Raw genomic sequence first — 27,484 nt, 5'->3', positions numbered from 1 at the left:
CCTCGCGTCCTTTGCAAGGCTCGTGGCTGGGAGTGATTACCAAACAAGATTCTGAGCTTGCTTCCATAGGAAATGGCTGCTCTTCTCTCTCGGTCGTGAAGGTGCCTGACTACGATAGTGACGACGAGGCAGAGGCGGCAACCTTGAACGAATTCTGAATCAACGGGACGAGATCCCTCCGGCTTATGTGAAGCAAAATTGACGACATGCCTGAGCAGAAAAGGAAGGTGAAGTATTCATCACGAAGGTGCCCCTCCAACTACTAGGAATCCTCTCTAATCCTATTCCATCTAATCATCGTGCCTATACGCGCGTAACGATAGCGAATGTTAGCGCGTGGACCACCGCAATGGTCCTTTCCATGGCAAGGAGTAAAAGGACAGTAGTGTCCCCTCCTAGATCGATCAGCTGCTTGGACGAGAGAAAATTGGGGTAACTGTGCAAGACAATTTATTATTACGGGGGCCCACGTAATAACGACTTGTAGTGCACAGAAATCCTGGTGGACTCTGCGTGTTGAGCTAATGAAAACCACACAAAATTAATCTATAGGTGTCCTCACCTTCTTCTGGTAGAACAACACATAGATCAGTGCTTTAGCACGTTAGAAAGTAGGAAACCTGTCTTACCTACTCCGTGTCTACCTGTGTATGAGACGTTTGAGGAAAACATTTAAGCAAGAAAAGATGAGTAACATTCAAAAGGATTCAGCGACGTTACACTCTCTATCACCTCTACGCGAGCAACCCCCTCTAAGGGAAAATATACGCACCAGTAAAGTTAAAGACCTAAGAAAACCAATGTAGCGGGAAATAACTGAAACCTAAATGACCGAGGCGATGTAACCTCGAGTTCATTTTATTACAAATAATAAGCCAAGTTGGCAAGCCTATGTGAAGGCTCAGTAATTGTTTCCTCGCTCATACATTGATTATATATACATGTGAAATTGGGTGATTACATGATGGCTTATGGTGCTATGTACCTCATAGACACCTGGAATGTTGTCTAACCTACTTCATACCGTTGTGGCAGAAGAGAATGCCGCCCAGGCGAGACACAAACACCGGTACGCTACCAAGAACAGAAGCCGAGCTGCAAGAATGCATCTCACAGGCAATTGCACGACATGAAGCCCTCCGCTCTAAGCACAGCAATGGAACTACTGGGAATAACCCTCCAACTGGCTGCACCTATAAACAGTTCCTGGACTGCAAGCCTTTAAATTTTGATGGCACAGGAGGTGCCGTTGTGTTTGTCCGTTGGGCAGAGAAGACTGACTCAGTTCTAAGAATGAGTAACTGTTCACCCCAACAGAGTGTTACCTATATCTCAGGGTTATTTCTGGATGACGCACTCTCTTGGTGGAACCTTCAGGTTCAAACCCTTGGTGCAGATGCTGCTTATGCACTGAGCTGGGACGTGCTCAAGGAAATGATGGAGAAGAAATACTGTTCTAGGGCTGAAATCCAGAAGTTTGAGGTGGAGTTTTGGAATTTGAAAATGGACGGACCGAAGATTTCTGAATACGTCCAGCGATTTCACGACTTGTCTAGAGTCGTCCCCTACTTAGTCAAACCGGAATTCAAAAGGATTGAACGATTCATTTGGGGACTTGCACCCCAGATCAGGGGCATGGTTACTACCTCAAAACCCTCAACCATCGCAGAGGCTATCGATATGAGTGTCACTCTTACTGAAGAGGCTCTACGAGCGGGAAAATTTTCGGAATCTGAGGATAACAAGAAAGGGACTCATGTGGAGTCATCAAGCAACAAGAAGAGGAAGTCCTCAAACCTAAAGAGGAGCACCCAAGTCAGTTATGGAAGCTCTAAAGCAAACAAAAGAAAGAAAGTGAATTCGCCACATGGCAGGAGCATTGATGGAGCCACTAATAGGGCCGGTGGTAAAATTTACTCGGGGACTAAGCCGAGGTGCGGGGAATGCACTTTTCACCATAAAGGACGATGTCTGAAGCCTAGGTGTGGAAAGTGTGGAAAAGAAGGGCACAACAAGGACGCCTGTTGGGCGAAGGACCCAGATGGAAGAAATAAGAGAATACCTGGTTGCTACAAATGTGGTGAAGCAGGGCACTTTAGGAAAGATTGCCCAAAGAAGAAACAAGCAAGGAAGGGTTTTCACGATCGAAACTCGTGAACCACGCCGGGATTCAGATGCGGTTACGGGTACGTTCCCTATTAACCACCCTTATGCATCTATTTTTAATACTGGCATCAACTTTAACCCTACGTGCTTAGAACTTAAGAAACTGCCTGGCCTAGTCTCAAGTAAGATAGACGTCCCGTATTCTTTAGAAATGGGCATATAGAAGGATAGTTTAAGCAGTCGAAGCGATTAAGGATCGTAATCAGGCACTCAGAGGGCCGGAACCTTCTGTTACCATTGACTCGTGAAGTCATAATATGATAGTCAGCATGGATCGGAAATCCAAGTATACAGCTGAAGTCGTCAATACGAGAAAAATCAGACGCATCCCTCTTGCAAACGATGAAACCCAACTTTACTGCAATAGGCGCAAGGATGCTAGACCCCGTAAGGCGGCGGATCTACGACATCCTTCATTGGTCGAAGAGGCATAGAAACGCCTCTGAGTTGACTGCAGAGCCTGAGAACATCCCCATGACGAAAGAAGTTCCAGAAGACTTTTCTGAAGACTTCCCAGGAACGCCCCTCCGCAACAACAAGAGGAGGTTAGAATAAACCTCGTGCTAAGAGCAGCACCAGTGTCGAATTATGTCTTACCGACTAGCTTCGTCCGTAAAGCATGAGCTTCGGACATAACTGCAAGAGCTGCCAGACAGAGGAAATTAAGGACATGACGCCTTTAGTTAAGGATATGAGGAGAAAGTTGGCAGTTCCATTTTGCATAAATTCCAGAGGATTGAGAATCAGAATCCTTTGCCAAGGACTGGCAACATAAACAGACAAAATCGTAAGATCCTAGTTGCCACCCAAGGATCAACTTGAGGACAGGATGTCCATAACGGTGAATACAAGAAGGAAATACCCCTAAAACGACCTTTAGGACTCGCTTCGAACGTAACGAGTTCCTTGTCGTACCATTAGGCTTAACACATGCATCGGCCATATTCATGGACCTCATGAATCGAACGTGTAAGCCATACCTAGATAAGCCATGTACTTATTGACCACATTCTCATATGGCCAACGACCAAGGAAGGTCGTGAGCAACAGTCGCGATTTACCCTGTAACTCTTAGAAAAAGAACAGTATGCGCTATGATAACGAAAAGCGGATTTCGAATTCGCGAAGTTAGAACTTTAAGATACATGATGGATAAAGAATGAGATTCATGCCAACTCTGCAACCAAGAGCTAAGGAGCTAGAGTTGCAATTATGTGACGCCTCTCGACAAAGTCTCGATTGTACGCCGATGCAACGAGACCACAACATTGCATACGCGACACATTGATTAAGGGATCATGAGAAGAGACCTTGATATGGATACAGTAATTACGCGCCGCAAACTAGACATTATTTCCTGAAAGAAAACGCTGCATGATCTTTACTGATCACAAGGAATGCAGCACACCGATGATCGTAAGAACTCGAATATGAACTGAGCTGTTGAACAATGTAGAATGTATGAACAAGATACGTGCTTGTGTGATAAACTTTGATAAAAAGTTGGAACACTCACTTACCCTTAGTAGAGTCTTCCTACAACAGTATTTATCACGCGGACGTCTAAACCACTTCGTGTGAAGCTTTAAATGGAACATAATGAGTCAATTCCCGTTGTGTTGAACGGAGACCGGAAATAATCAATCAACTGGCCGAGATGGTCCAGGAAAATCTAGAGGCAAGGTCGTTCAGATATGCGATCATATCGAGACAGCCCGCAGAACACAGAAAGATTACGCCGATGAGCGGCAGAGATCGTAAGAATTTGAGATAGGAAGTATGACTAAAATGAGAGCCGCGCCTAGAGAAGGCGTAGTGTGATTTGGATAACAAAAATGTTGAATCCCCGGCGTAGGGATCAGAACCATTGTTCACAAGATGAAGCTTCCAGAAAAAGATCAGTAGTGATCGCGACACATTCATGTGTCTAGTCTTTAGAGGAGTCTGACGCAAGGAACAGTCATAGTTCCCACAAATAAGATTCACGTCAATGATATACTATACAACCTGTTGAGGTTTCGGACCAAGAGTCCACAAAATGCAGAAAAGACATGATTGATTTACTTGAGCATGATAAAATACATGACATGAGAACACAAAGACGTGTTTCAAATATAAGTGACCATATTGGTTTCACAACTCCCCTGCGACCGATGGCATCGCTTAAATTTCGGGACGAAATTCTTTTAACGGGGGGAGACTGTGACAACCGTCACTTTTCCGTACATTCCGTACACTAAATGAACAGTGATCTGTGCCTTAATGAACATACATGATCTAGTTTACAAGAGAAATAAGTTTCTGAATTCCATACAAGTGAATTCATGTACGTTTTATACTACAAAATATTGCTTTATGCAAAAACGAGAGCGTTGCGTCAAAAATATTAGTAAACTCACCGGTAAGACACACTGTGTCAACGGAATTGCAGAAAGCAGTCAGACAATAAAATTGGAGCCTAGGTGTAGGTCCAATAACAAGAATACATTAAAACCCAAGAGTACATACAAGGGTTTAATATATATGCTATATGAAAGCAAAAATAAGCACTAAAAAGCACCCGAAACACACTTTAAGAGCAGAACTAATTGCGACAAAACTGCGAAACGAACGTTGATGGCCGCCCGGATAATATTTAATCCCACAAATATTCTGTTATGATTAAAATTTTATTTTAATCAGGTTCGTGTTGAAAAATAAATTAAAACGCTTAAAAACGTTATTTTTCAAGTTTAAGCACGTACCGTGTGTTCCTACGCGACACAGTGCTTACACTGCAAAACGCAGACAACGCAGAAAACCTAGGAATATTCCAGGAATATGCTAGGAATATGCTAAGAATATTCCAGGAATATGCTAGGAATATGCTAGGAATATTCCAAGAATATGCTAGGAATATTCCAAAGAATATGCTAGGAATATTCCAAGAATATGCTAGGAATATTCCAAAGAATATGCTAGGAATATGCCATATGGAATGTCTATAAATACCTTGAGATGGCACACTAGACAATTCACCACCCAACACCACAAAACTACTCTCTCCTCTCCCTCAAAAAGTTTCGGCCGAACACCCCTTGATCATCCATCATATTTTTCCCAACATCATACAAGTGTCAAGTGTCACGCATAAGAAGGCTTGGTGCACTCGGAGCTCGAAGGACCTCTTTCTCTAGCTTTTATCCACCACATTCGCGTCTAGATACTTCCCTAGCCTCGAGCTAGTGGTATGTTGCTTAAAACACATTCTTGAGCTATTTTGAAGTGGTTAATGTGATGTGTAATGATTAAAACTCGAAATCTTACAAAATGGTGCATTAAAGTCTACTAAAAACATGAAAAATGATGGTTAAAAGCTCACTAGTTGTGTAAATGTTGTAGTAATTGAAATTTGTGATTATTTAGGCCCGATCTACGTTGTGGTAGCTCGGATCATCATTTAACCCTGTTTGGTTAAGATCATGGATCTTGACATAAGCTTGTTTGAAATGGTGCAAGGGTTAAAAGGTGAAACTCTACCACACAAGAAACATGAACTTGTGTAAAAGTATTTTTACTTATGAAATAGTGTCTAAAATTAGCCGATCTATGTGTCCACAAGTGGTATTTTCAAAAGACCAAGCGTCAAAAGAAATCACATGTTCTAATCCGGACCTTACACAAACAAAAGTGATTTTTTGTGATCAAACAAGTGTGCGAACACTAGTGTAACAAAAGTTTTAACAAAGAAATAATTTTCGTAAAAACCGACTAGAAGTTGTGGAACTTCATATTCTTTAAAAATAAAGTTTTTTTTAAGAAATTAAACTTATTTTTAAAGATAACAAGACTTACTAAATGTGCTAGTAAATTACTACACATTTTTGTAAATATGCAAGTTCATGAAATGGGGAAAATTAGTAATTGTTGTTGATGATTATTGTTGATAATTGTTGTTGATGATTATTGTTGATAATTGTTGTTGATGATTGTTGACGATTTAAAAGAAAATAAACACATGTTTTGAAAACATGGGAAACCTCCATTTTTAGGGGAAACTCTGTCAAAATTTTTATAAATTTTGACACTTAGAAAAATACAAGTTTTTGAAGAACTTATTCCCTAAAAATGTATTTAAAGGTATTACCAAGGTTTCCCTAATTTTTGGTGATAAGAAATGAGGATTTCTTCAAAAATAAAGTGGATATAAATATGTATATTTTTGAGAGAAAAATATATATTATTTTATCACCAACTTTTGTGCTAAGTGTATATAGTATGTGTTATACGTGCTAGCGTATTGAGACGTAAAGATACACTAAATACTCATGAGGAGTATAAACATGAAAATACACGTACAACATGCTTAGACACATACAAGAGGATATATTTATGAAAATATATTACTTGGACAAAATACATAATTCGGGTGCAAAATACAAGATACGTATATTTATTTTTGAGAAAATGATATAAGACAAATAGTTAAAAATATAAATATTTTTAACACAAGAACACAAATACAAAAGATAGTGACTTGCACTTGTGCGATACAAGTCTAGTGACTAACGTTAATAAAACGCGTTTAGGTCACGACGCTAGATAAGCAACTCCGGTGAAGTTTACGACGCAGGAACGCAAAGTTGTGAGTTCATGCTCCCCCTTTTCTTTAACTGTTTTTGGTTTTATAACTCTCGGGGGTGAAATACATGTTACAAATATTATAATTTTTACAAGTGGTAAAAATACAAGAAGCACTCTTGGTGAGAACGAGTACCGAGTGCAATACGAATCGAGAATACAAAAATATTAGAAGCACACTTGGTGAGAACGAGGACCGAGTATGATGTGCTTTAAGAAATGCCTAGAAAATACTAGATCATGTGAGCATAGACTTAATACTAAAAATGCCATAAAGTCTTGGTGAAAACTAGTACCAAGCCATTAAAAACATTCAGTAATTAGGGACGAGGGTTAGATCTAACGGGTACGGCCGAGCCCCACTCATGGTCCTTATGTGACCTCTTGAGTGCTTCGGTGTCCCAGTCGAGGGAAATCGACACAGTCGAGGTTAATCGACACAATCAAGGTTAATCGACACAGTCGAGGGTAATCGACACAGTCAAGGGAAATTGACACAGTCGAGGTTAATCGACACAGTCGAGGGTAATCGACACAGTAAAGGAGCCAATACTAATGCTCCATATGTCCTCACATGCCTTAAAGGAGCCAACACTAATGCTCCATATGTCCTCACATGCCGTAATGTCTTTGTTCAAACATTCAATTAGTACGTGGTGTACACAAGAAAAATTGATTTTTGCAAGAATACTTTATTTATATAAGATACATACCATGTTTTCATACACGGTATGCAAAACGCATGAACTCGCTCAACTTCATGTTGATGTTTTCCAAAATTACATGTATTTCAGGTGACAGGATGGATCTTGGGCGCAAGTGTTGTAACTAGAAGTAGACTACAAGTTTAGATGTCATCCACTTTTGTTGAATTGTAACCTAGATGAAGGTTGTGTTTTAAAACTTAAATGACAAGTGTTTGTGATCCTCAAAATTTTCCGAATGGATGAACATCGTTTTAAATCTTGTAGTTGTTTATTATGATCGAATGCAATGATAACAAGCTAGTCACACATCATACGCTTCCGCAAAAGACAGGGTGTGACATATGTAATCAGATTTAACAAAAAAAAAAATTAACTGGGTTTGTCCTAAATGACATAACGTGCAGGATTTTGAAACGTTAAGGACAAAACTCATCAATTTTAAAGGTAAAGGACAGCGCCTGCAATTTGGTACATACATAAAGAACAAAACTTGTAATTTACTCTTCTAATTATAAGTTATTTGATAGCGACTTTTGTGTCTTATCGTTAGAACTAAAGATTATATAAGAGAGTCGGGTGTTGTGTCTTGTAGCAATTGACGACATTATTTGAGAGACTCCTTTACCGTTAGGCTAGACGAAGTCCACTTGGAAAGCACCATCGGAAAACAAGGCTACCTCGCACCAAATCACTTCACGCCCAGACAAATACACGTTGGAGAATCCGAAAGTACTCTCTGATGGAGTGAATCACTTGTGAGGGAGCGGGAACATCGTCTCGTCCATGCGGAAGCTGTAACTTTTCTTTCCCCAAGGGCCTTTTCCGGTGCCCACTCCAACCACTCTTATAGTTGGTCACTATCAAGGTGCGGCCCGTGGCTGTCATCTCAACCTACTTCTATAAGACAAAATTCAGTATCTTACATTGCTACCGGCTTCTAATTAAAAAAAAAAAACATTCCCATGCCTAACACGAAGTTGTATAGTGAATTAGGATTTTATTTTCAATCACTTTTTAATCTATGTTTTTTAGAGTTAAATGTCATTTTGTTCCCTGTGGTTTGGGCCATTTTACCAGTTTAATCCAAATGTTTCTTTTTTCACCTGTAAGTCTAAAAAGGTTTCACCGTTGCCATTTTACTCCACTGAGTTAATTTCATCAATTTTTTATAGTTAACGAGAAGACCAATTCGGTCATTTTTTATGGTCGAATTACCCTTCTAGTTAACAAAATTACATATAAAATGATCGAATTGGCCTTTTCGTTAACAGAAAAAAATGGATGAAGTTAACACAGTGGACTAAAATGGCAACGGTGAAACCTTTTTGGACTCACAAACGAAAAATGAAACATTTGGACTAAACTGATAAAATAACTCAAATCACATAAACTAAAATGACATTTAACTCTTTTTTTTATATCACCAGTATTAAGCCCCTGCGTTGCAGCGGTTGTCATAAAGTGTGTTAAGTAGTAGTAATACTATACCATTGTCAGCGATCACCAACACGGGAAAGCTCGTAAAAACAAAATAAATAAAAAACGGGAAAAAAATAACGCCGAACGAAAAGCAGACATAAAATCTTTGAATCACACACGCTCGTAGCTGAGAAATTAAACCGAAACGTAAAACATAGAAAAAAATAACTAAGTTCATCCAGGACTCGCGTGTTGGACGAACTTGCCAAACGCAGAAAAATAGATGTGACGCGACGGGTCAGTCAAATGGGAAAAATATATGTAAAAATATTGAACCCCACACGCACGTTGCGGTGCGTTAACTCACAAAATTTAGAACGAAACGAAAAACTTGGAAAAGATGAAAACTATGGTGGACCAAAATTGGAAATAAAAAAGAGTTGGTATTAAATTGCAAAAGATGAAAAACTTTGGGTTAAAAGTAAAAAGACAAATGGTCTAAATTGCAAAATTGAACTTATTTATTAATTTTAGATAAAGATAAAGATAAAGATAAGGATAAAAATAAGTAATATCTATATATATATATAATGTAAGTATCTACAGAAAACCCACTTTAATTTAGAAAACCCGGAAAACTCAAAGCTCCCGATGGTTTTTTTTTTTGAAAAAAATTTACACATGTTATATACATGTTTTTAAGGGTTTTGGGCAAAAAAAAAAAAAAAAAAAAAATCAAAAAAGCGCCGAGTAGATATTTAAAAAAAAATAAACAAGTTTTTGTGTAACACATGTTACAAATATGTCAGATGAATGTAACATGTGTTACACCAAAACTTTTTATTTTTTTTAAAATATCTACTCGGCGTTTTTTTTTGATTTTTTTTGCCCAAAACCCTTAAAAACATGTATATAACATGTGTAAATTTTTTCAAAAAAAAAAAAAAAAATCGGGAGCTTTGAGTTTCCCGGGTTTTCTAAATTAAAGTGGATTTTCTAGAGTGAATTGCAAGTTTTGTCCTGTATCTTTAGGCCATTTTGCAAGTTTTGTCCTTTATGTTTAAATTTGACGAGTTTTGTCCTTTATGTTTGAAAATCAAGCACGTTTTACCCTTTGAGGCAAAACGTGCTTGATTTTTAAGGACAAAACGTGCTTGATTTTTAAACATAAAGGACAAAACGTGCTTGATTTTTAAACATAAAGGACAAAACGTGCTTGATTTTTAAGGCCCAAAGGGTAAAACGTGCTTGATTTTCAAACATAAAGGACAAAACTCGTCAAATTTAAACATAAAGGACAAAACTTGCAAAATGGCCTAAAGATAAAGGACAAAACTTGCAATTCACTCGGATTTTCTATACATCCTTCCCTTATCTATATATTGGTTATTAATTAATATTAATATTAAAAGAAATTTATTAAACAAATATAAATAAAATTTATTAGGTTGAAGGAGATAATGCCACGTGGCATTATTTGTAGTCTTTTGTCATAAGTTAGATTAGATAAGTTTGTAAATTTTGGTGTACTTCCCAAAATACCCTTTCCCACTAGTTTATAAAACCAGAATATTTTATCTAGTTGGTAGCTCAGGGTTATCCATCGGAGCTCTATCGACACAGTACGGCAAGACTTCACTTCCCTTCTTCAGTTCTTCTTGCATTTTCATTGTCACTTATCTGTCACTATTTCACTTATTATGAAATTCTCAGTATATAACACAATATTTGCGTATAAACTCGTTCAATATTTACTAAAAATGCTCATCAATTATCATTGTTTGTTTTACTCAATATTGGTGCAAATTCTGTATGTTTAGTTTGTGTTTTTCATATTTTTTTGGATTATTTAAATGATTAACGTGGAAATGTGGATTAGGTTTGTTTTGTTTTGAGTTTTGACAACAGAGAGTCAGAGACTTGGTTTGATATGGTTCTGTTTGAACTTTGAAGTATAGTTAGTTTGTGTGGTTCAGTTAGGTTTAATATGGATGTGCACAGGTTGGCTTTGTGTGCAAATCGAAGGTTCGGTTTTCGCTTTTTTCGTATGGGTTGGATGGGTCGGTTTTCGGTTTTAAATTTAGCTTTAGAAATGATAGGACCCAAAAAAAATTTAGGTGAAACTCGAAAGTAGTGAATTTGGGGCTAAAACTTGTGACCTAATATTTTTGTTAACCACCTGTTATTGAATTTGGGCCATAAATCCAGTAATGAACATTCAAACAAGTTTGGTTTGGTGGGGTTTGGTTTTTAAGGGAGGCATAATCGAAACTGAATGGTAATTTTCGGTTTTCGAAGCAAACAAAAACGAAACGTCGGTTATTAGTTTAGGTCGATTTTATTCGGTTTCGGTTAATCGGTTTTTAATTTTCACCCATGGTTTAGACCTCTTCTGAGTTCAACACTTAATGGTTCAAACTGTTTGTTTCACGACCAGATGTCTAAATGGTTCAGACATTTGCCTCTGAATGGTTAAGACCTCTAATCTGAATTGGTCAAACATTTGCCTTTGAACGGTTAAACATTATGCAGGCTCTTAATGGTTCATACCTCTTACTGGTTCAGCACTTAATGGTTCAGACCTCTTACTGATTCAGCACTTAACCATTCAGATGTTGCCAAACAGGTGTTTGTAGTAGTAGAGTTTTGACTTTGGAAATGAGAATTGACAATTAGAGTTGAAACTAAATGACTAAATGAAGGTGTGACTTTATGTAATCCATGATTCACTCAGTTTTTATAATGAAATTTGGGAAAAAATGTGAAAGTCAAAATTTGGGCTAGAGATGAGGATGTTTGGGTCTATTTCCATTTGTTACAAAGTCTATATTTTTGAGGTTTATCAACTCTAGACGGATCAAAAGTTATGCCTGTTTTACGTTGGGCCTTTTCTAGCCCATTTGACTTTATCAAGTTGCTCTAAATAGGAGTATGTTAATTCTTCAAATAATTGAATGATCAACTAAACATATGAACACTGCAGATTTCATGGCGTCTCAGTTGATTCGTGAATGGAGCGGGATTCAACAATTCCCTCCTGCCACCCAAGACAAGCTACTTGAACTATTGGGAAGACTAAAGGAAAAGGTCTAACTCTTTCTTTCTTTTTATACTCTTTATCATTCGCCGTTACACACAAGTTAAACGCAGAGTACAACACTAAAAATTCAACAAAGTTGAAGAACCTGTTCACATTTTTAATAAATCCTCATGATTTCTCGCTCATATAATATTGCAGAAAAGGGACAAACTGACAATCCTTGTAATGGGAAAAGGCGGAGTTGGAAAATCTTCAACCGTGAACTCTATCATCGGTGAGAGAGCGGTTACCGTCAGCGCCTTCCAGGTAGTTACTAATTGTACAAAAAGCTGTTGAAGAGTTATATTATACATTTATACATATTTATTTTACATGTTGAATTGCTTATTTATTCACTGAAATGGTCTTGTAGTCAGAAGCACCAAGACCCGTAATGGTTTCACGGGAGCGTTCAGGGTTCACGTTAAACATAATTGACACGCCAGGCATTGTTGAGGGTGGATATGTCAATGACCAAGCCATTGACATCATCAAAAGGTCATCTTTGTTTCCCGTATTTTTTAAGTAATGGGTCAAATTAGTTTCGGATCAAAATGTGGAACTTTTCTATATACGTTTGAAACGGGTCTGGTTGGATTGACCCGAGACTTTTTGTCTAAGGCATTTCACCTTTTTTTTTTTTTTTAATAGCGTGTCAAATATACTTGCATAAATTATTTCAACAACAAAAATAAGGGATATTGGATTTAAATAACCCCAACTTTCACCATTTGGCTGATAACACTCCCAACTTACGAATTGTACCACGCTACTCCCAACTTTCAACTTATTTTCCTCTTGCACTCCCAAACTAACTGAACCCTAACCCAGTTAGTTTATTGCTGACATGGCACATTGGCATAACACTTTTTTGCTGACATGGCATCTGAGATGGCAGCTGACGTAGCTTTTTTGATGAGGTGGCACTTGTTTAGTGGCATCTGACGTCAGCTAATTGGGTTAGGGTTTAGTTAGTTTGGGAGTGCAAGAGGAAAATAAGTTGAAAGTTGGGAGTGGCGTGGTACAATTCGTAAGTTGGGAGTGTTATTGGTCAAATGGTGAAAGTTGGGGTCAATATCCCTTATAATAATACTAAGTTTTGTATATGGTTGTCTGAGCAGGTTTCTTCTGAACAAGACGATAGATGTTTTGCTTTATGTGGACCGTCTAGACGCGTATAGGGTCGATACATTAGACAAACAAGTCGTGAAAGCCATAAGTAACATTTTTGGTCAAGAAATATGGCATAGAGCAATTTTAGTGCTCACACATGCTCAAGTGTCGCCTCCAGATAGTCTAACGTACAACGAGTTTTTGTCAAAAAGATCCGAGGCTCTTCTAAAGGTTGTACATCTTGGTGCTAGGTTCAAAAACCAAGATATCGAGGTGCGTCATCTCTTCAAAATTACGCTCTCTCTCTCTCTCTCTCTCACACACACACACACACGCGCACGCGCGCATAACATATACAAAATTTACTAAATTTGTTGTGTGCTTGTAGAGCATTTCTATTCCTGTTGGCTTGGTTGAGAACAGTACCAGATGTAATAAAAACGGGAAAGATGAAAAGGTTGGTCGTTTGCTTCGTATATATTTGCCTTCTATTAGAGTTGGAAATTTCAACCCGTTTACCTCTTAATGGGTCGATCCGGGTGGGGTACGGTAACAAAGTCTGTACGGGTGGAAAGTTGCTCATAGCATACTTTTAATACATAAAACCTCCTAAATCATAACCATTGGGTGTCAGCCCAATGGCCACCAGCCCGCATTCTAACCCAGAGGTGGCGGGTTCGAGTCTTGCTCGTTCCCAATGCCCCTATGGTAGCGGACTTACCCCCAGACTCAGGCTTGCTGGGTGGTGGTCTGCGAGGTGGGATCACCTCGGCGGTTGGGAGGACCGTGGAATATCCCCCCCCCCCCCCCCCCCCCCCCCAACCTCCTAAATTATTTTATTCAAAAAGTTGGTTAATAAATGAAATAATCCAATTTTTTTAATCATATTTGACATCTTAATAATGTATGAAAAATGAGAAACTTTTGGACAAAAAGTGTTTCGGGTCAACCTGACCCGATCCATTTTGACCGTTAGTCAACCCACCCATTTTGCCACCTCTAAATTTCTTCCTCATTCATTATGTGTCTGCATTCGTCATACATTTTTGGGGCTTGTTGGTTTTGTTTTGCGCTTACAGATTCTTCCAAATGGTACCGCTTGGATTCCGAGCATCGTTGAAACAATCACAAAAGTCGCACTGACCGAAAGCGAAAGCATATTCGTTGACCAGAAGTTGATTGATGGACCGAACCCGAATGATAGAGGGAAAATATTCATTCCTCTAATCCTCGCATTTCAAGTAAGTTTTTGAACCCGATATGTTTTCTTGGATCCTACCCGTTTACGCCATCAAAATTTGTGTTCTTTCTAAGTACAGGCTAAAACGGGCTAGGTTAGGTTGACCCGCAAACACTTTTTTACCGTCTTAATTTTTTATATAAGTAATCACTACGTTAATTATGATTAAAATAAGCTAAATCTTGAAATAAATACAATTTAGAGTTAATTACACAAATGCGTCCTGCGGTTTATACCTAATTTCGCCTTTGGGTACTAACTTTATTTTTTAACAGGTTTAGGTTCTATGGTTTCAATTTTGTAACATCTTTGGGTACTAACACCAAAATTAGTTAATTAATGACTGAAATACCCTTGCATTTTTTTTAAGTTTATCAATGTAACACATTTGGGTACTAACACCTAATTTTATTTAAGTTTAAATCAATTTTACAAAATCTATTTATTTTTTTTTATTTTCATCTTTTTATTATATCTCTTAATTAAAATAAACTCTATTTATTTTTTTTATTTTCATATTTTTATTAAATTTCTTATTTAACATAAAATCTATTTGTTACACCAATATTTTTTTAAATAGATATTTTAAATAAAATCTACTAGCTATATAGTTTTATGTAAATTAAATTTCTTACTCATTTTAACTAATGTAAACCTTACTCGTTTTCAATTTTGGATTGAAATGATTGATAATAATAAATATCTTTCATGTAAAAAAATTTAAGCCTTTTTTTAACTCGCTTTTTTTTTCATTGACATTTTACTATTTTAGAAAGATATTTAATTTACATAAAACTATATAGCTAGGTATTTTAGATAAAACTAAAAAAATTTAAGCCTTTTTTTAACTCGTTTTTTTTTTTTTTGTAAAAAAAGATATTTAATTTACATAAAACTATATAGCTAGTAGATTTTACTGGTGCAGCTAGTAGATTTTATGTAAATTAAATATCTTTCTAAAATAGTAAAATGTAAATGAACAAAAAAACAAGTTAAAAATGGCTTATTTTTTTTTACATGAAAGATATTTATTATTATTATTATTATCAATCATATATATCCAAAATTGAAAACGAGTAAGGTTTACATTATTTAAAACTAGTAAGAAATTTAATTTACATAAAACTATATAGCTAGTAGATTTTATTTAAAAAATCTATTTAAAAAAATACTGGTGTAACAAGTAGATTTTATGTTAAATAAGAAATTTAATAAAAATATGAAAATAAAAAAAAATAAATAGAGTTTATGTTAATTAAGAGATATAATAAAAAGATGAAAATAAAAAAAATAAATAGATTTTGTAAAATTGATTTAAACTTAAATAAAATTAGGTGTTAGTACCCAAATGTGTTACATTGATAAACTTAAAAAAATGCAAGGGTATTTTAGTCATTAATTAACTAATTTTGGTGTTAGTACCCAAAGGTGTTACAAAATTGAAACCATAGAACCTAAATCTATTAAAAAATAAAGTTAGTACCCAAAGGCGAAATTAAGTATAAACCACAGGACCCATTTGTGTAATTAACTCTACAATTTAGGAGGTTACTTTCAACCCGTTTTGTTTTGATTTGACCCATCTGCAATAAACGCAACCCAAATCAACCCGTTCAAAAATATACGGTTTGATATTTGGCACTCAATTCTAATATTCTGAATTGTGTATCTTGACAGTACTTCTTTGTCTTGAAACCAATTCAAAGATGGATCAAGAATGATATTGACAAAGAGGTAAAGCCTCAATGGGCATGAGGCGCGTGATCGATGAGAAATTACGATGATACCCTCGAGCACATTAGCAGCAGGTATCGAGCAATATGATCCACGACTATTTTTTTGGTTTGTAATTTGAGAAAGCAAGCTTTGTTTGATTGAAGACTTTACCCTTTGTTGAACTTAAGTTGATGTTGTTTGTATTCCTTGATTGACAGTGTGTAATAAGCTGAGCTATAATAATAGTTTTATTTCATATATGTATTAATTAGAATGATCCAATACAAAACTAAACTGATAGCTCAAAATTCACCTCCACTCGATTGCATTACATTTCGCCTGGTGTTTTATCCATAAGAACGTTATCGCCAAATATCTTCTCAATGTTGACCCGTTTGCCAGAGTATCAACTCGTTTCTTGCTTTCCAGATAGCCCAACAAGTTGCCAAGATGATCATTTGGATTACGCTTTTAGTATGACCCGAAAGTGAACACGAAAATTGGCGGAACTTTGCACCATGTACTGATCTTCTGCCAAGTTACAGTGGCCAAATGCTTTTAAAGCAAGATTTTGAAAACGTTATGATATTTTACTAGATTAATGTTAATGTGTCTTGTCCAATGTTTATGTGAATGATTGATTTAGATATTTATTTTTGGGCTTAAAAGGGGCTGTAAGCACACCTACAAAAATGATTTGGGCCACATTTTCATTTCAGTTGATAGATTTTTGATTCAGATATCAGTAATTTTTTTAATGTTATGAGAAACCCTAAACTATGATGGTGGTGTGGTGCGATGGGTGTGAGCATGGTTGCAAACCATAGCCCGTCTCAAGCTTGTTGGGGACTCGAAACGGATAAAGAATACAATTGCTTTTTTGTCACAAAAATTGCTTTGGTCCATAATTTATATGTCATCTTTGTGTATACATATACATTTTTTTTATAGAATTCGGGGGCGCCAGAGAAGCAGGGGTCTAAAGCCCTTGCTTTATTTTAGGGGGTGTTTGGCTTAGCTTTTTGAAACAACAGTCAAAATAATGTTTAGACAAGTGAAAATGATTTTTTAATAAAACTTTTTATATAAGGTGGAAAAGTTATTTTGAAAAGACAGAAAACCTTAAAAAATACAGGATTGCAACTTCCATCCAAAACCCAACTATTCTTCCAAAAGAATGTTGGAGACCTCATAGCCAACACATCATCACAGCAAATGAAAAGACCTTTATTTAAGATAGACAAAATAATTGTGTACCAATACTGTTTCCTACATGCACGTTCAAACACAGGTTCCTAGGATCAGGCTCTCATTCATGATTTCATGGTAAAGATTTGTTATTAGACCGAAGGGTATGGGGTCCATCCTCCCCCCGTCGCCCCCGTCCCGGACCGTCCCACACTGCCCCTTCCCGCCCCGTCGCGTCAGTGGCGTCCTCTCCCGGACGCTGGAGACGAGCCAAAGTGGTGGGCCCCCTCTTCCTTGTTCTCTCTCTCTCTTCTTGCATGCTTTAATTTGATTGGCTGCTTTAATTTTGGTGGGCCCCTCTTGGGTAGTCATGACTTCCCCTCCACACCCTTGGGTAGTCCCCAAGGGCATGGTTCTCCACCTTCGCTTAGTTGGCACCTACGTAACGAATGGTCTATGGACTTATGTTCCAAGACTGATCTACATGGCCTCCCCTATAAAAAGCAAAATCATTGAAACATCTTGTGCTTCAAGCTATACCCAATTCCTCACAAAGCACAAATCCCTTTGTGGCTAAACCTATATTTTTTGTCACACTACCATTCAAGCAAAATCAAAGCATCACCCCCACAAAAGCCATCTAAATATATTGTTGACCTTTAAACCAACACCCATGATTTTTAAATAGTCATGGTTTTGTCATACGATAATACCTTTTTTGTAAAAAAAAAGACTACACCACAAAGAAACGAACCTTTATTTTTTTTTTTAATTTAAGTACGGTATTGCTATAGTTTTTTTTTTTTTTTTTTTTTTTTTTTTTTTTTTATAGAAAACTTAACATATTACATGATTACTAGTGTTTGTGTTCACCGTCATATCACGCGGACACCCGACATGAAAGTAATTTTACATAATTTTAAGAGTTTAAGTAGTATAACTTTTCAAACGATCTTTTAAAACATATTGTTTACTTTTAAATCAACTACATCATGATTTTTAAACAGTCATAACTATTCATATACTAATATATAAAAAGAAATACATCATATAAACAAACATTTTATCTTTTTAATCTAAGTATGATATTGCTATAGACCTTTTAGTTTTTAAAAAGATAACAAAATATGTTTAAAGTTGATTATTATTATAATAATATAACAAAAATAAAGTTTAACATAAAATATAAAAAAACTTAGAAAAAGAAAATAATAAACAAATAACTTTAGTGTAGCAGTGTTTTTTTGTTTTAATATATTACAATGAAAAAAATGAAATATCATAAAAAAAATCATAAAAAGGTTAGTGTAGCAGTGTTTTTTTTTAACTTTTTATTAATATATACAAGTGAAAAAATGAAAAATCATAAAAAATCAGTAATTATTATATCTTTATTGTTAAAAAAAGGTCAAAGGAGCATCTTGTTTCTTTTTTAATCTTCTATATGTATTGCTTCCTATTCACTTTCCCACTCCAACCTTTTCCAACTTTCTTCCACCTTTTTTCCTTTCTGCTTTTCTGTTAATACACAACTGGCCCAACTGCTCTCAACACAACCTCCCCTTTATCTTCCCACACTTGAGTGACTTCCAAGAACCAACTAAATCATCACATTCACCTTCAAACTTCCAATCTTTCTTCCTTAATTCCCATAAAAACACTCACCCATTTGGGCATTTTTATCCAAAGGTTTGTTACTCAGTTGCTTCAAGAATTCATATTTTTTCATATTCATCTTCAAAGTTCCAATCTTTATTCCTTAATTCCCATAAAAACAGACACCCATTTGGGCATTTTGATTCAAAAGCTTGATACCAATCTTCAAGAATTCAAAATCAACATATTTTTCTCCAAATTTATAATCTTTCTTCCTTAATTTCCCCAAAAACAGACACCCATTTGGGGATTTTAGCTCATAAGCTTGATACTAATTAGTGGGTTGCTTCAAGAATGGAAAAAGATGGCTTCTTTAACAATGAAGGCAATGGAATGGGAATCCCACAAGCCTGGAATTCAATCTTTGGAATGGAATTAGAAACCCAAGTTCCCAATTGCTTTGTCAATAGCAATTGGGATAATTCAATGGATCAGAGCGATCCCTTTGAATCTGCATTGAGTTCCATAGTCTCATCTCCGGTGAACTCGCACTCCGGAATCCCGAATTCCGGAGGTGAGAATATGGTTCTCAAGGAACTGATTGGTAGATTAGGAATCATATGTAATTCTGGAGGAGACATTTCACCTCAATCCTGCATTGTTGGAAACAGTAGTTCCAACACATCATGTTACAACACTCCATTGAATTCACCACCTAAGCTCAATCTATCAATCATTGATCATGGGAATTCAATTCCCAGGAATCATCAATTCCCACCTGCTCCATTCCCACATATGGTGGAATCAGGAAAGTTGTCAAGAGTGTCAAGTAATCAGTCTTTTAAAACTGCTGAATACCCAATTCCCACTCCCATTCCAGCCTCTGATAAGAAACTAAGCAGGCTATCTTTGATTCCAGATAATAAGGAATTGGATAGTTCAATGGAGGAATCATCACTTTCTGAACAATACCCAAATGGGGAAACTGGAATAAAAAGTCAAAGTACCTATTCCAATGGCAGAAAGAGAAAGGTAATCCCTAAGGGGAATGGAATAGAAACCCATTCCAGTACTTTGTCTGCTAAAGACAGTGAGGTTAGTTAATTCAGTTATTATGTTTTTCTGACACCTTATTTTGATATTTTTTAAAAAGTTATAAATTAAAGATTTTTTTTTTTTTTTGTTGCAGGCTGTAGAGGAACCAGAGAAAGAGGTATCAGATGCAAAAAGAAGCAAGTCAGGTGAAGAAGGGAATGGAATTGAAAAAGAAAAGGAAGAGGGGAATCAGAAACCTACAAAGGAAAATGCGAAACCGGAGCCACCGAAGGATTACATTCATGTTAGAGCGAGAAGGGGTCAAGCTACTGATAGCCATAGTCTTGCGGAAAGGGTATGCCAATTCCATTCCTTTCATAACTCTCTTTCAATTCCGTTCCAATATTCGTCTTCTCATTCCGGTCATTTTGAAAATTTCAGGTCAGAAGAGAAAAGATCAGCGAGAGAATGAAGTTCCTTCAAGATCTTGTCCCTGGTTGTAACAAGGTAAAAAAAAAGGAAAAGAAATATTTTTTTAGCAAAAATTTTATAGTTTTGGTTGTTAATTTGACATGGGATTTTTGGTTAAAAGTTGACAGGAAAAGCTGTTATGCTCGACGAGATTATAAACTACGTGCAGTCGTTGCAAAGACAAGTCGAGGTATATACTAACATACCTATAAATTCATATACTGTAAAAAGAAAAAAAAATAATTTTACTGATTTTATTTTCGTGTAGTTCTTGTCGATGAAACTAGCAAACATTAATCCTAGGACGGATATGAACATGGAAGCGGTTTTATCTAAAGACGTAAGTTTTTTTTATGATCTTTCTTCACGCAGGGCGTGTTATATAACTTTGAATCTTTAAGTAATGTACTTCATTTTTGGCCCGTTTGCAGACTCGCGCTTCCATGTTAAATACCATGAACAACATGGATGCACTGGCTCAGCCGCTCTACGTCATGGCTCACAACGGTCCACAGAACCCATTGACATCAATGATGCACCATGGATCAAACATGAAGTCATCACAAATTGATGGGTTCGGTGAAGTAAGTTAATAACGATTAGTAAACAAAAACGTCTTATCTTGCAAGGTTTTTGTTGTTAACAATTGTTAAAACCGAAAACTTCAGGCTTCGGCGTTCTGGGGAAATGATCTTCAGAGTGTCGTACACACGGGGTTCAGCCAAAATCATGGACCGAGCTTCTACGGTGAGTTGACCCTTTCATCAACAAAGACAATCAGAATCTAAAAATGCATTTTAATTAACCTTATGCATGAACTCTTTGACTCGATGCAGGAACAATGGGCACGGGTCAAATGAAAGTTGAGCTATGATACTGACCTTGTTGACATAGTTATTTAGGCGATTACGCAAGAAGATCATTTGTATAGCTAAAAGAAGAAGACATATATCTTCACCTATTTTTACAAGAAATTGTTTGTATAATTTTAGAGCTAGTTTGTACAAGTTTGTGGGGATAAAGTATGTAAAATGTTGTAACATGTTGCAACCTTGTTTTCTCTACATATTTTCTTAACATTATGATAAATCTAATCATTATTTTTTGTTTGTTTTTATCTTTCGTATCCGTTGTTTAATCACCATTCGTGTCGTGTGGGCCAGGGCTCAGAAGAGACGCTTTATGCGGTTTTTAACTGTCCATAGATCTATAACCATGGTTAGTTAGCAAAGATTGATCTACTCGACCGTTAATTATGCAAATAATTTAGAACAAATTGAGACATTTTGTCAAGATCTCATAACAAACTCACATTTTCTCAACTTTCTGGGCCACCCCACAAACTAAAATTTAATTTTTTGAATTCTTGATGGTGATCTTTCTTTAAGAAGTGTCATAATCAATGGCATGAAAATTTATTTTGAAGATAAGAAAAAATGACACCTTTAGAATAAAGATTAGATATTGATTATATATACTTGATTGTAAACCAGCTGTTAGTGGGGACATTTAAGAACAACTCCATTATGAAATCCAAGATTGACAACCAGTTGATTCCACTGTTCTTTTCTACACTGGAATAAAACAAACAGTATTTAGGGGGTGAATCTTTTTCCCCAAAGATATTTAATTCTTATTACTTTATGCTATAAAGATTGTACCTTGTTCTTGAATTTGGTAGTGTAACCCCAACAAGTATACTATTGTCCATGAATATTGTAATTATGAAAGAAATAAGTTTTCTAGCTATTAGCTATATCTTTAAAAGGTGAGGATACATAACATTATATAAGATATGTGTGTGCGCGCTGTTGGGGAATTTCGGTTTTCCGGACGATCAGAGAGGCGTGTAATCACTCTCAGATCAAATTATTTCGGTGGTTCACCCGAATAATTCAATCGGATACAACTCTGATTTTTGAGAAAATTGAACCAGTGTATGTTGTTTTTTGTGAAAAAGATGAACCAGAAAATTGTAACCAAAAACTGTCTACGAAATTGGTTTTTTGGGGTTGTAACTGCCTCATGGCAGTTGCCTCTATTTTTCAGACAAAATTAGCCAAAAAACTGTCATTTTTTATCATTTCGAAAATGATAAAAATTCCAGAAAATAAAATTTTCTGATACAGCTCGACCCCAGCCAGGGGCTCTGCCCCTTGGACCCCGCCAGGGGCTGCCGCCCCTTGGACCCTGCTCCCAGGGGCGCTGCCCCCGGACCCCCGCCAAGGGGGCGCTGCCCCCTTGGAACCCCCGTAGAGTACGGGCTCCGCCCGTACACCTCGAATAATAATAACTCAAACAAGCGTGCACTCCCGCACCTCCTAACTTGCTTGATGTGTATTATTATTCGCTTTGATCACCAAGTCAATCCCGATTACACTAAAATATCTAACATTCCTCCCCCATTTTAGTGTAATCCTTGATTAACTTAAACAAATTCACAACAATCAAACTTATGCATAAATGAAATATCGCGTCGATTGAATTTCACATTAGTATATTACACATTCCAAATATTCGAATATAGGGGTGTCGCTAAGGATTGAACCCTTTCTATTCAGTGAATACATGAAGATAATATACACACAAGTTTACATACTCTAATGTTCTTTCTTGACACTATTTTTTACTAGCCTGTGTCCCATCCTTCAATGAACATATCAAAGCCAAGTCCTAGCTTCTTGAAGCGGCTAAACTTCATGCTCATATAGGTAGCTCTTTATTCTTGCACCTGCATATGCAATTTTTCAAAGAACTATTAAGAAGAGAACCTTCAACCTCCTTTAACTTGCAGGTCTGAACACATACCTTGGGATGATGCTACTAATGTGTTCCAATTTCTAGATGTTAAGCTTTCCACATTGAATTCAGCACCTAACGTCATATTAGGTGGGAATTGGGTATCTTAACACGAGAAATCTCAGGTGGACTTTAATCCCATCCATACAGCCGCCTTGTGCACAAGATCTCTACATAACTCTTTGGTTAAGTGGTCGGCTAAATTCTGTTGAGTTCTCACAAACTCCACCGATATCACCCCTTGCGTGATGAGCTCACGAATCATGCTGTGTCTAACACCTAAGTGTCTAGACTTCCCATTATACACTTGGCTATATGCCTTAGCCAAGGTAGCAGCACTATCACATCTAATAGATATTGGTGATATAGGTTTGGGCCACAATGGAATCTCATAAATCAAGTTTCTTAGCCACTCAGCTTCTTTGCCAGCTGCGGCCAATGCTACAAACTCAGACTCCATTGTCGAATCAGTTATGCAAGTCTGTTTCTTAGATGCCCAAGATATGGCACCTCCTCCGAGCAGAAAAGTCCATCCACTCGTGGAAGAATGATCTTCCTTATTTTTAATCCAGCTTGCATCCGAATAACCTTCTAAAACCGAAGGAAATCCAGTATAGGTCAAACCATATTTCATGGTTCCTTTCAAGTACCTAAATACTCGATTCATTGCTTGCCAATGACTTGCACCTGGATTGCTAGTATACCTACTAAGCTTTCCAACAGCATAAGCTATATCCGGTCTAGTGCTAATCATGGCATACATGAGGGATCCAATGGCCCTTGAATATTCAAGTTGGCTTACAGCTACACCTTCATTAGGTGAGAGCTTAAAAGCAGGATCCATTGGAGTGCTAACTGGAGAACTATCATGAAAATTGAACTTTTTCAATATCTTCTCAATATAATGAGATTGAGAGATAGATATGCCATTGTTCTCCCGTTTGATCCTTATACCAAGGATCACTTCCGCCTCCCCCAAGTCTTTCATATCAAAACAAGATGACAAAAATTTCTTTGTTTTATCAACTTGATCCTGGTCAGTACCGAAGATCAACATGTCATCTACATATAGACAAATTATGACTCCTTTCCTAGAATCATCAAATTTGCTATATACACACTTGTCTGCTTGGTTTAATACAAAACCATTAGACAAAACCACTTCATCAAACTTTTGATGCCACTGTTTTGGTGCTTGCTTTAAGCCATACAATGACTTAACTAGCTTACACACCTTATGCTCATTGCCTGGCATAACAAAACCCTTTGGTTGTTTCATATATATCTCCTCATCCAAATCACCATTCAGGAAAGCAGTTTTCACATCCATTTGGTGAATTACAAGATTGTGTATTGCAGCCAAGGCAACCAACAATCTAATAGTGGATATTCTTGCTACAGGAGCATATGTATCAAAGTAGTCAATTCCTTCCTTTTGTCTAAAGCCTTGGATAACCAATCGGGCTTTAAACTTTTCAATTGAACCATCTACTTTCATCTTCTTCTTGAAGATCCATTTACAACCAAGTGGTTTACACCCAGGGGGCAGATCAGACAGTTTCCAAGTGTTATTCTGCATAATAGAGTCCATCTCATCATTTATAGCTTCTTTCCAGAAAGCTACATCTCGAGATGCCATGGCTTCACTATAGGTTTTAGGATCTTCCTCAATATTGAAGCAATATTGATATTGAATTTTAATTTCATCTCTAGATCCTTCAACCAAATATAGCTGAAAATCATCACCAAATGATTTAGCTTTTCTTGCTCTACCACTCCTCCTAAGTTCCGGAGGAGTATCAATCACTTGATCAGCCACGTGAGAGTTACTAGAGCTTGGAACCATGTCTCTAGGTCTAGGCATTGAAGAGAATCTATTCTCATCATACTCTGCAGTTCTTGCCTCAATAACCGTATGCACTGACACGTAGTCATTTGGTTCTATAACATAGAACCTGTGAGCAAATGAATGCTCCGCATACCCAATGAAAATGCAGTCAATACCTCTTTCCCCTATGTTCCTTATCTTAGGGTCAGTGAGCCTCACCACGGCTCTACAACCCCAAACTCTCAGCTTATGCAGCTCAGGTGGTTTTTTATACCAAAGCTCATAAGGGGTGGTCTTGTTCCTTTTATTTGGAACCCTATTTAGCAAATAGCAGGCTGTCAACATAGCCTCACCCCAAAAGCCCTCACTTAGGCCCGAATAGGACAACATGGTATTGACCATTTCCTTTAAAGTCCTATTTTTCCTTTCCGCCACACCATTTTGTTCCGGTGTGTATGGAGCTGTGGTATGGTGTATTATTCCAGTAGATTGGAAATACACCGGATCAAAGTACTCACCACCTCTGTCCGTATGTAGGGTTTTGATCAACCCACTCCGATGAAGCTCTACTTCTTGTTTATAAATCTTAAACTTTTCAAGAGCTTCATCCTTAGCATGCAACAAATAAACGTAACAAAATCTAGTAGCATCATCTATAAAAGTTACTACATATTTTTTATTACCTAGAGATGGTGTAGCATGAAAATCACATAGATCACTATGTATCAAATCTAACACTTTAGTTTCCCTATGAACATGTTGCATGAAAGGCTTTTTGGTTATCTTATTCAACTTGCAAACATGGCATTTTTCATTGTTTATGTTAATAGGCGGAATTAAGCTCATTTTAGACATTTCTTTAACCCTTTTATAATGTACATGTCCTAGTCTAGCATGCCATAATTCCGATTCAGTCAAGTTGTTTCTACTACTAGTTGAAGCTATACAATTTGCATTACTAGTTGAAGTAACACAAACAGATTCATTCATGAACGAAACATCAACATTCAACATAAACATACCATTACATAGATAACCAAAACCAACAAAGGTACCATGTCTTGACAAGATATACTTGTCACTTTCCAATACTTGTTTGTACCCACAATTATTCAACACAATGCCACTTAACAGATTCTTTCGAATCCCGGGCGCATACAAAACATTATTCAAAAGCAAAGTTTTTCCAGAAGTAAACACAAGATTAACAGTTCCTATTCCCTTGATTGGTTCAGTTGCAACATTCCCCATCTTTATGATAGACCCGTCTTCGATTGGTTGAAAGTCTTTAAACCAACGAAGATCCTTGCATACATGACTTGTTGCACCCGAATCAACCCACCAAGCAATGTCATCATCCTGCACATAAAATGCCTCAGAAATTAGTGACACATAATTCTGAACCGAATTATTAAATTGTACTAAATTCTGACCTTGCTTGCCCGGGTCCTTGGACCCGCTAGAACCAGCCTCTTGCTTGTCCTTTGAACCAGACTTCTTGTTTTTCTTCATCAACTTACAGTCCTTCTTAAAGTGACCAACCTTACCACACTTCCAGCAAGGGTAATTCGGCTTTTTGTTTGAACCCGAATTGTTGTTTCCTTGAAACTTGCGTTTCCCTTTGAACTTACTGTTTCCTTTGGATGATTCACCCGTTTCAACCATGTTCACAGAACTTGATCCAGCCCGTTTCTTTTCATCATTGACCAACACATTTTCCTGTGCTCTCAAGCCTTCTTCAATTCTGAAGTGGCTTCCAAGTTCAACCAAAGTTAACTCTCCTTTCTGATGTTTCAGATTGTGTTTAACATCTCTCCAGGAAGGAGGTAACTTGTCAATGATACTCGAAACAGAGATGGATTCATCCATCTTCATATCATGTTGGGCAAACTGCCCCAGAATTCGTAGCAATTCATGATATTGTTCCATCACAGGCCGTTCATCAACCATTTTGTAATTATTGAAATTACTGACAAGAAACTTCTTACTAGAAGAATCTTCTGCCATGTATTTGGCTTCCAACGTGTCCCACAGTATCTTTGCAGTTTCAACATTTTGATAAACATCAAATAAGGGATCAGACATACCGTTCAGGATGTGGCCAAGACAGATATAATTGTCGTTCTCCCACTTCGACCTCTTCCTGATTTGCTCCAGATTTCCCTCCTCTTGTATTTCCGGGATTGGAGTAGTCAACACGTACACAACCTTCAACGAACTCAGAAGAAAATGCATCTTCTTCTGCCATCTTCGGAAGTCCACACCTTCGAACTTCTCCAGTTTGTTCTCCTTGATTATCATATCCTTCATCGATCCGCTTGCCATCTTCACAGAAATTAATTTGATCTTTGTTGGGGAATTTCGGTTTTCCGGACGATCAGAGAGGCGTGTAATCACTCTCAGATCAAATTATTTCGGTGGTTCACCCGAATAATTCAATCGGATACAACTCTGATTTTTGAGAAAATTGAACCAGTGTATGTTGTTTTTTGTGAAAAAGATGAACC

The 27,484-nt window shown here is 37.0% G+C and overlaps 2 protein-coding genes across 3 annotated transcripts; both read left to right on the top strand.

Moving 5' to 3' along the window:
* The first annotated feature begins 10,459 nt into the window (after positions 1 to 10,459).
* On the top strand, positions 10,460 to 16,324 carry LOC110890839 (translocase of chloroplast 34). 2 transcript variants are annotated; one of them, XM_022138487.2, is made up of 8 exons: positions 10,460 to 10,534; positions 11,896 to 11,999; positions 12,151 to 12,258; positions 12,365 to 12,489; positions 13,113 to 13,377; positions 13,493 to 13,561; positions 14,184 to 14,345; positions 16,022 to 16,324. In XM_022138487.2, the coding sequence occupies exons 2-8, from the start codon at positions 11,901 to 11,903 to the stop codon at positions 16,097 to 16,099; spliced, it is 906 nt and encodes a 301-aa protein (XP_021994179.1). In that variant the 5' UTR covers positions 10,460 to 10,534; positions 11,896 to 11,900; the 3' UTR covers positions 16,100 to 16,324. The 2 variants fall into 2 exon arrangements, with proteins under 2 accessions (XP_021994179.1, XP_021994178.1); XM_022138486.2 differs by having other exon boundaries at positions 10,465 to 10,539.
* Positions 16,325 to 18,717: 2,393 nt separating this feature from the next.
* Positions 18,718 to 21,461, top strand: LOC118484099 (transcription factor bHLH77-like). The gene is made up of 8 exons (XM_035980000.1): positions 18,718 to 19,939; positions 20,034 to 20,234; positions 20,321 to 20,386; positions 20,472 to 20,540; positions 20,619 to 20,690; positions 20,782 to 20,934; positions 21,019 to 21,097; positions 21,187 to 21,461. Exons 1-8 carry the CDS (start codon positions 19,199 to 19,201, stop codon positions 21,222 to 21,224), a joined length of 1,419 nt encoding a protein of 472 aa, XP_035835893.1. The 5' UTR covers positions 18,718 to 19,198; the 3' UTR covers positions 21,225 to 21,461.
* The last annotated feature ends 6,023 nt before the right edge of the window (positions 21,462 to 27,484 follow it).

The sequence above is a fragment of the Helianthus annuus genome, chromosome 11 (assembly GCF_002127325.2).
Source record: "Helianthus annuus cultivar XRQ/B chromosome 11, HanXRQr2.0-SUNRISE, whole genome shotgun sequence".
NCBI classification, from domain to species: domain Eukaryota; kingdom Viridiplantae; phylum Streptophyta; class Magnoliopsida; order Asterales; family Asteraceae; genus Helianthus; species Helianthus annuus.
Note: the sequence above shows the minus strand (reverse complement) of the source record. Positions and strands in the feature narration are given on the sequence as shown.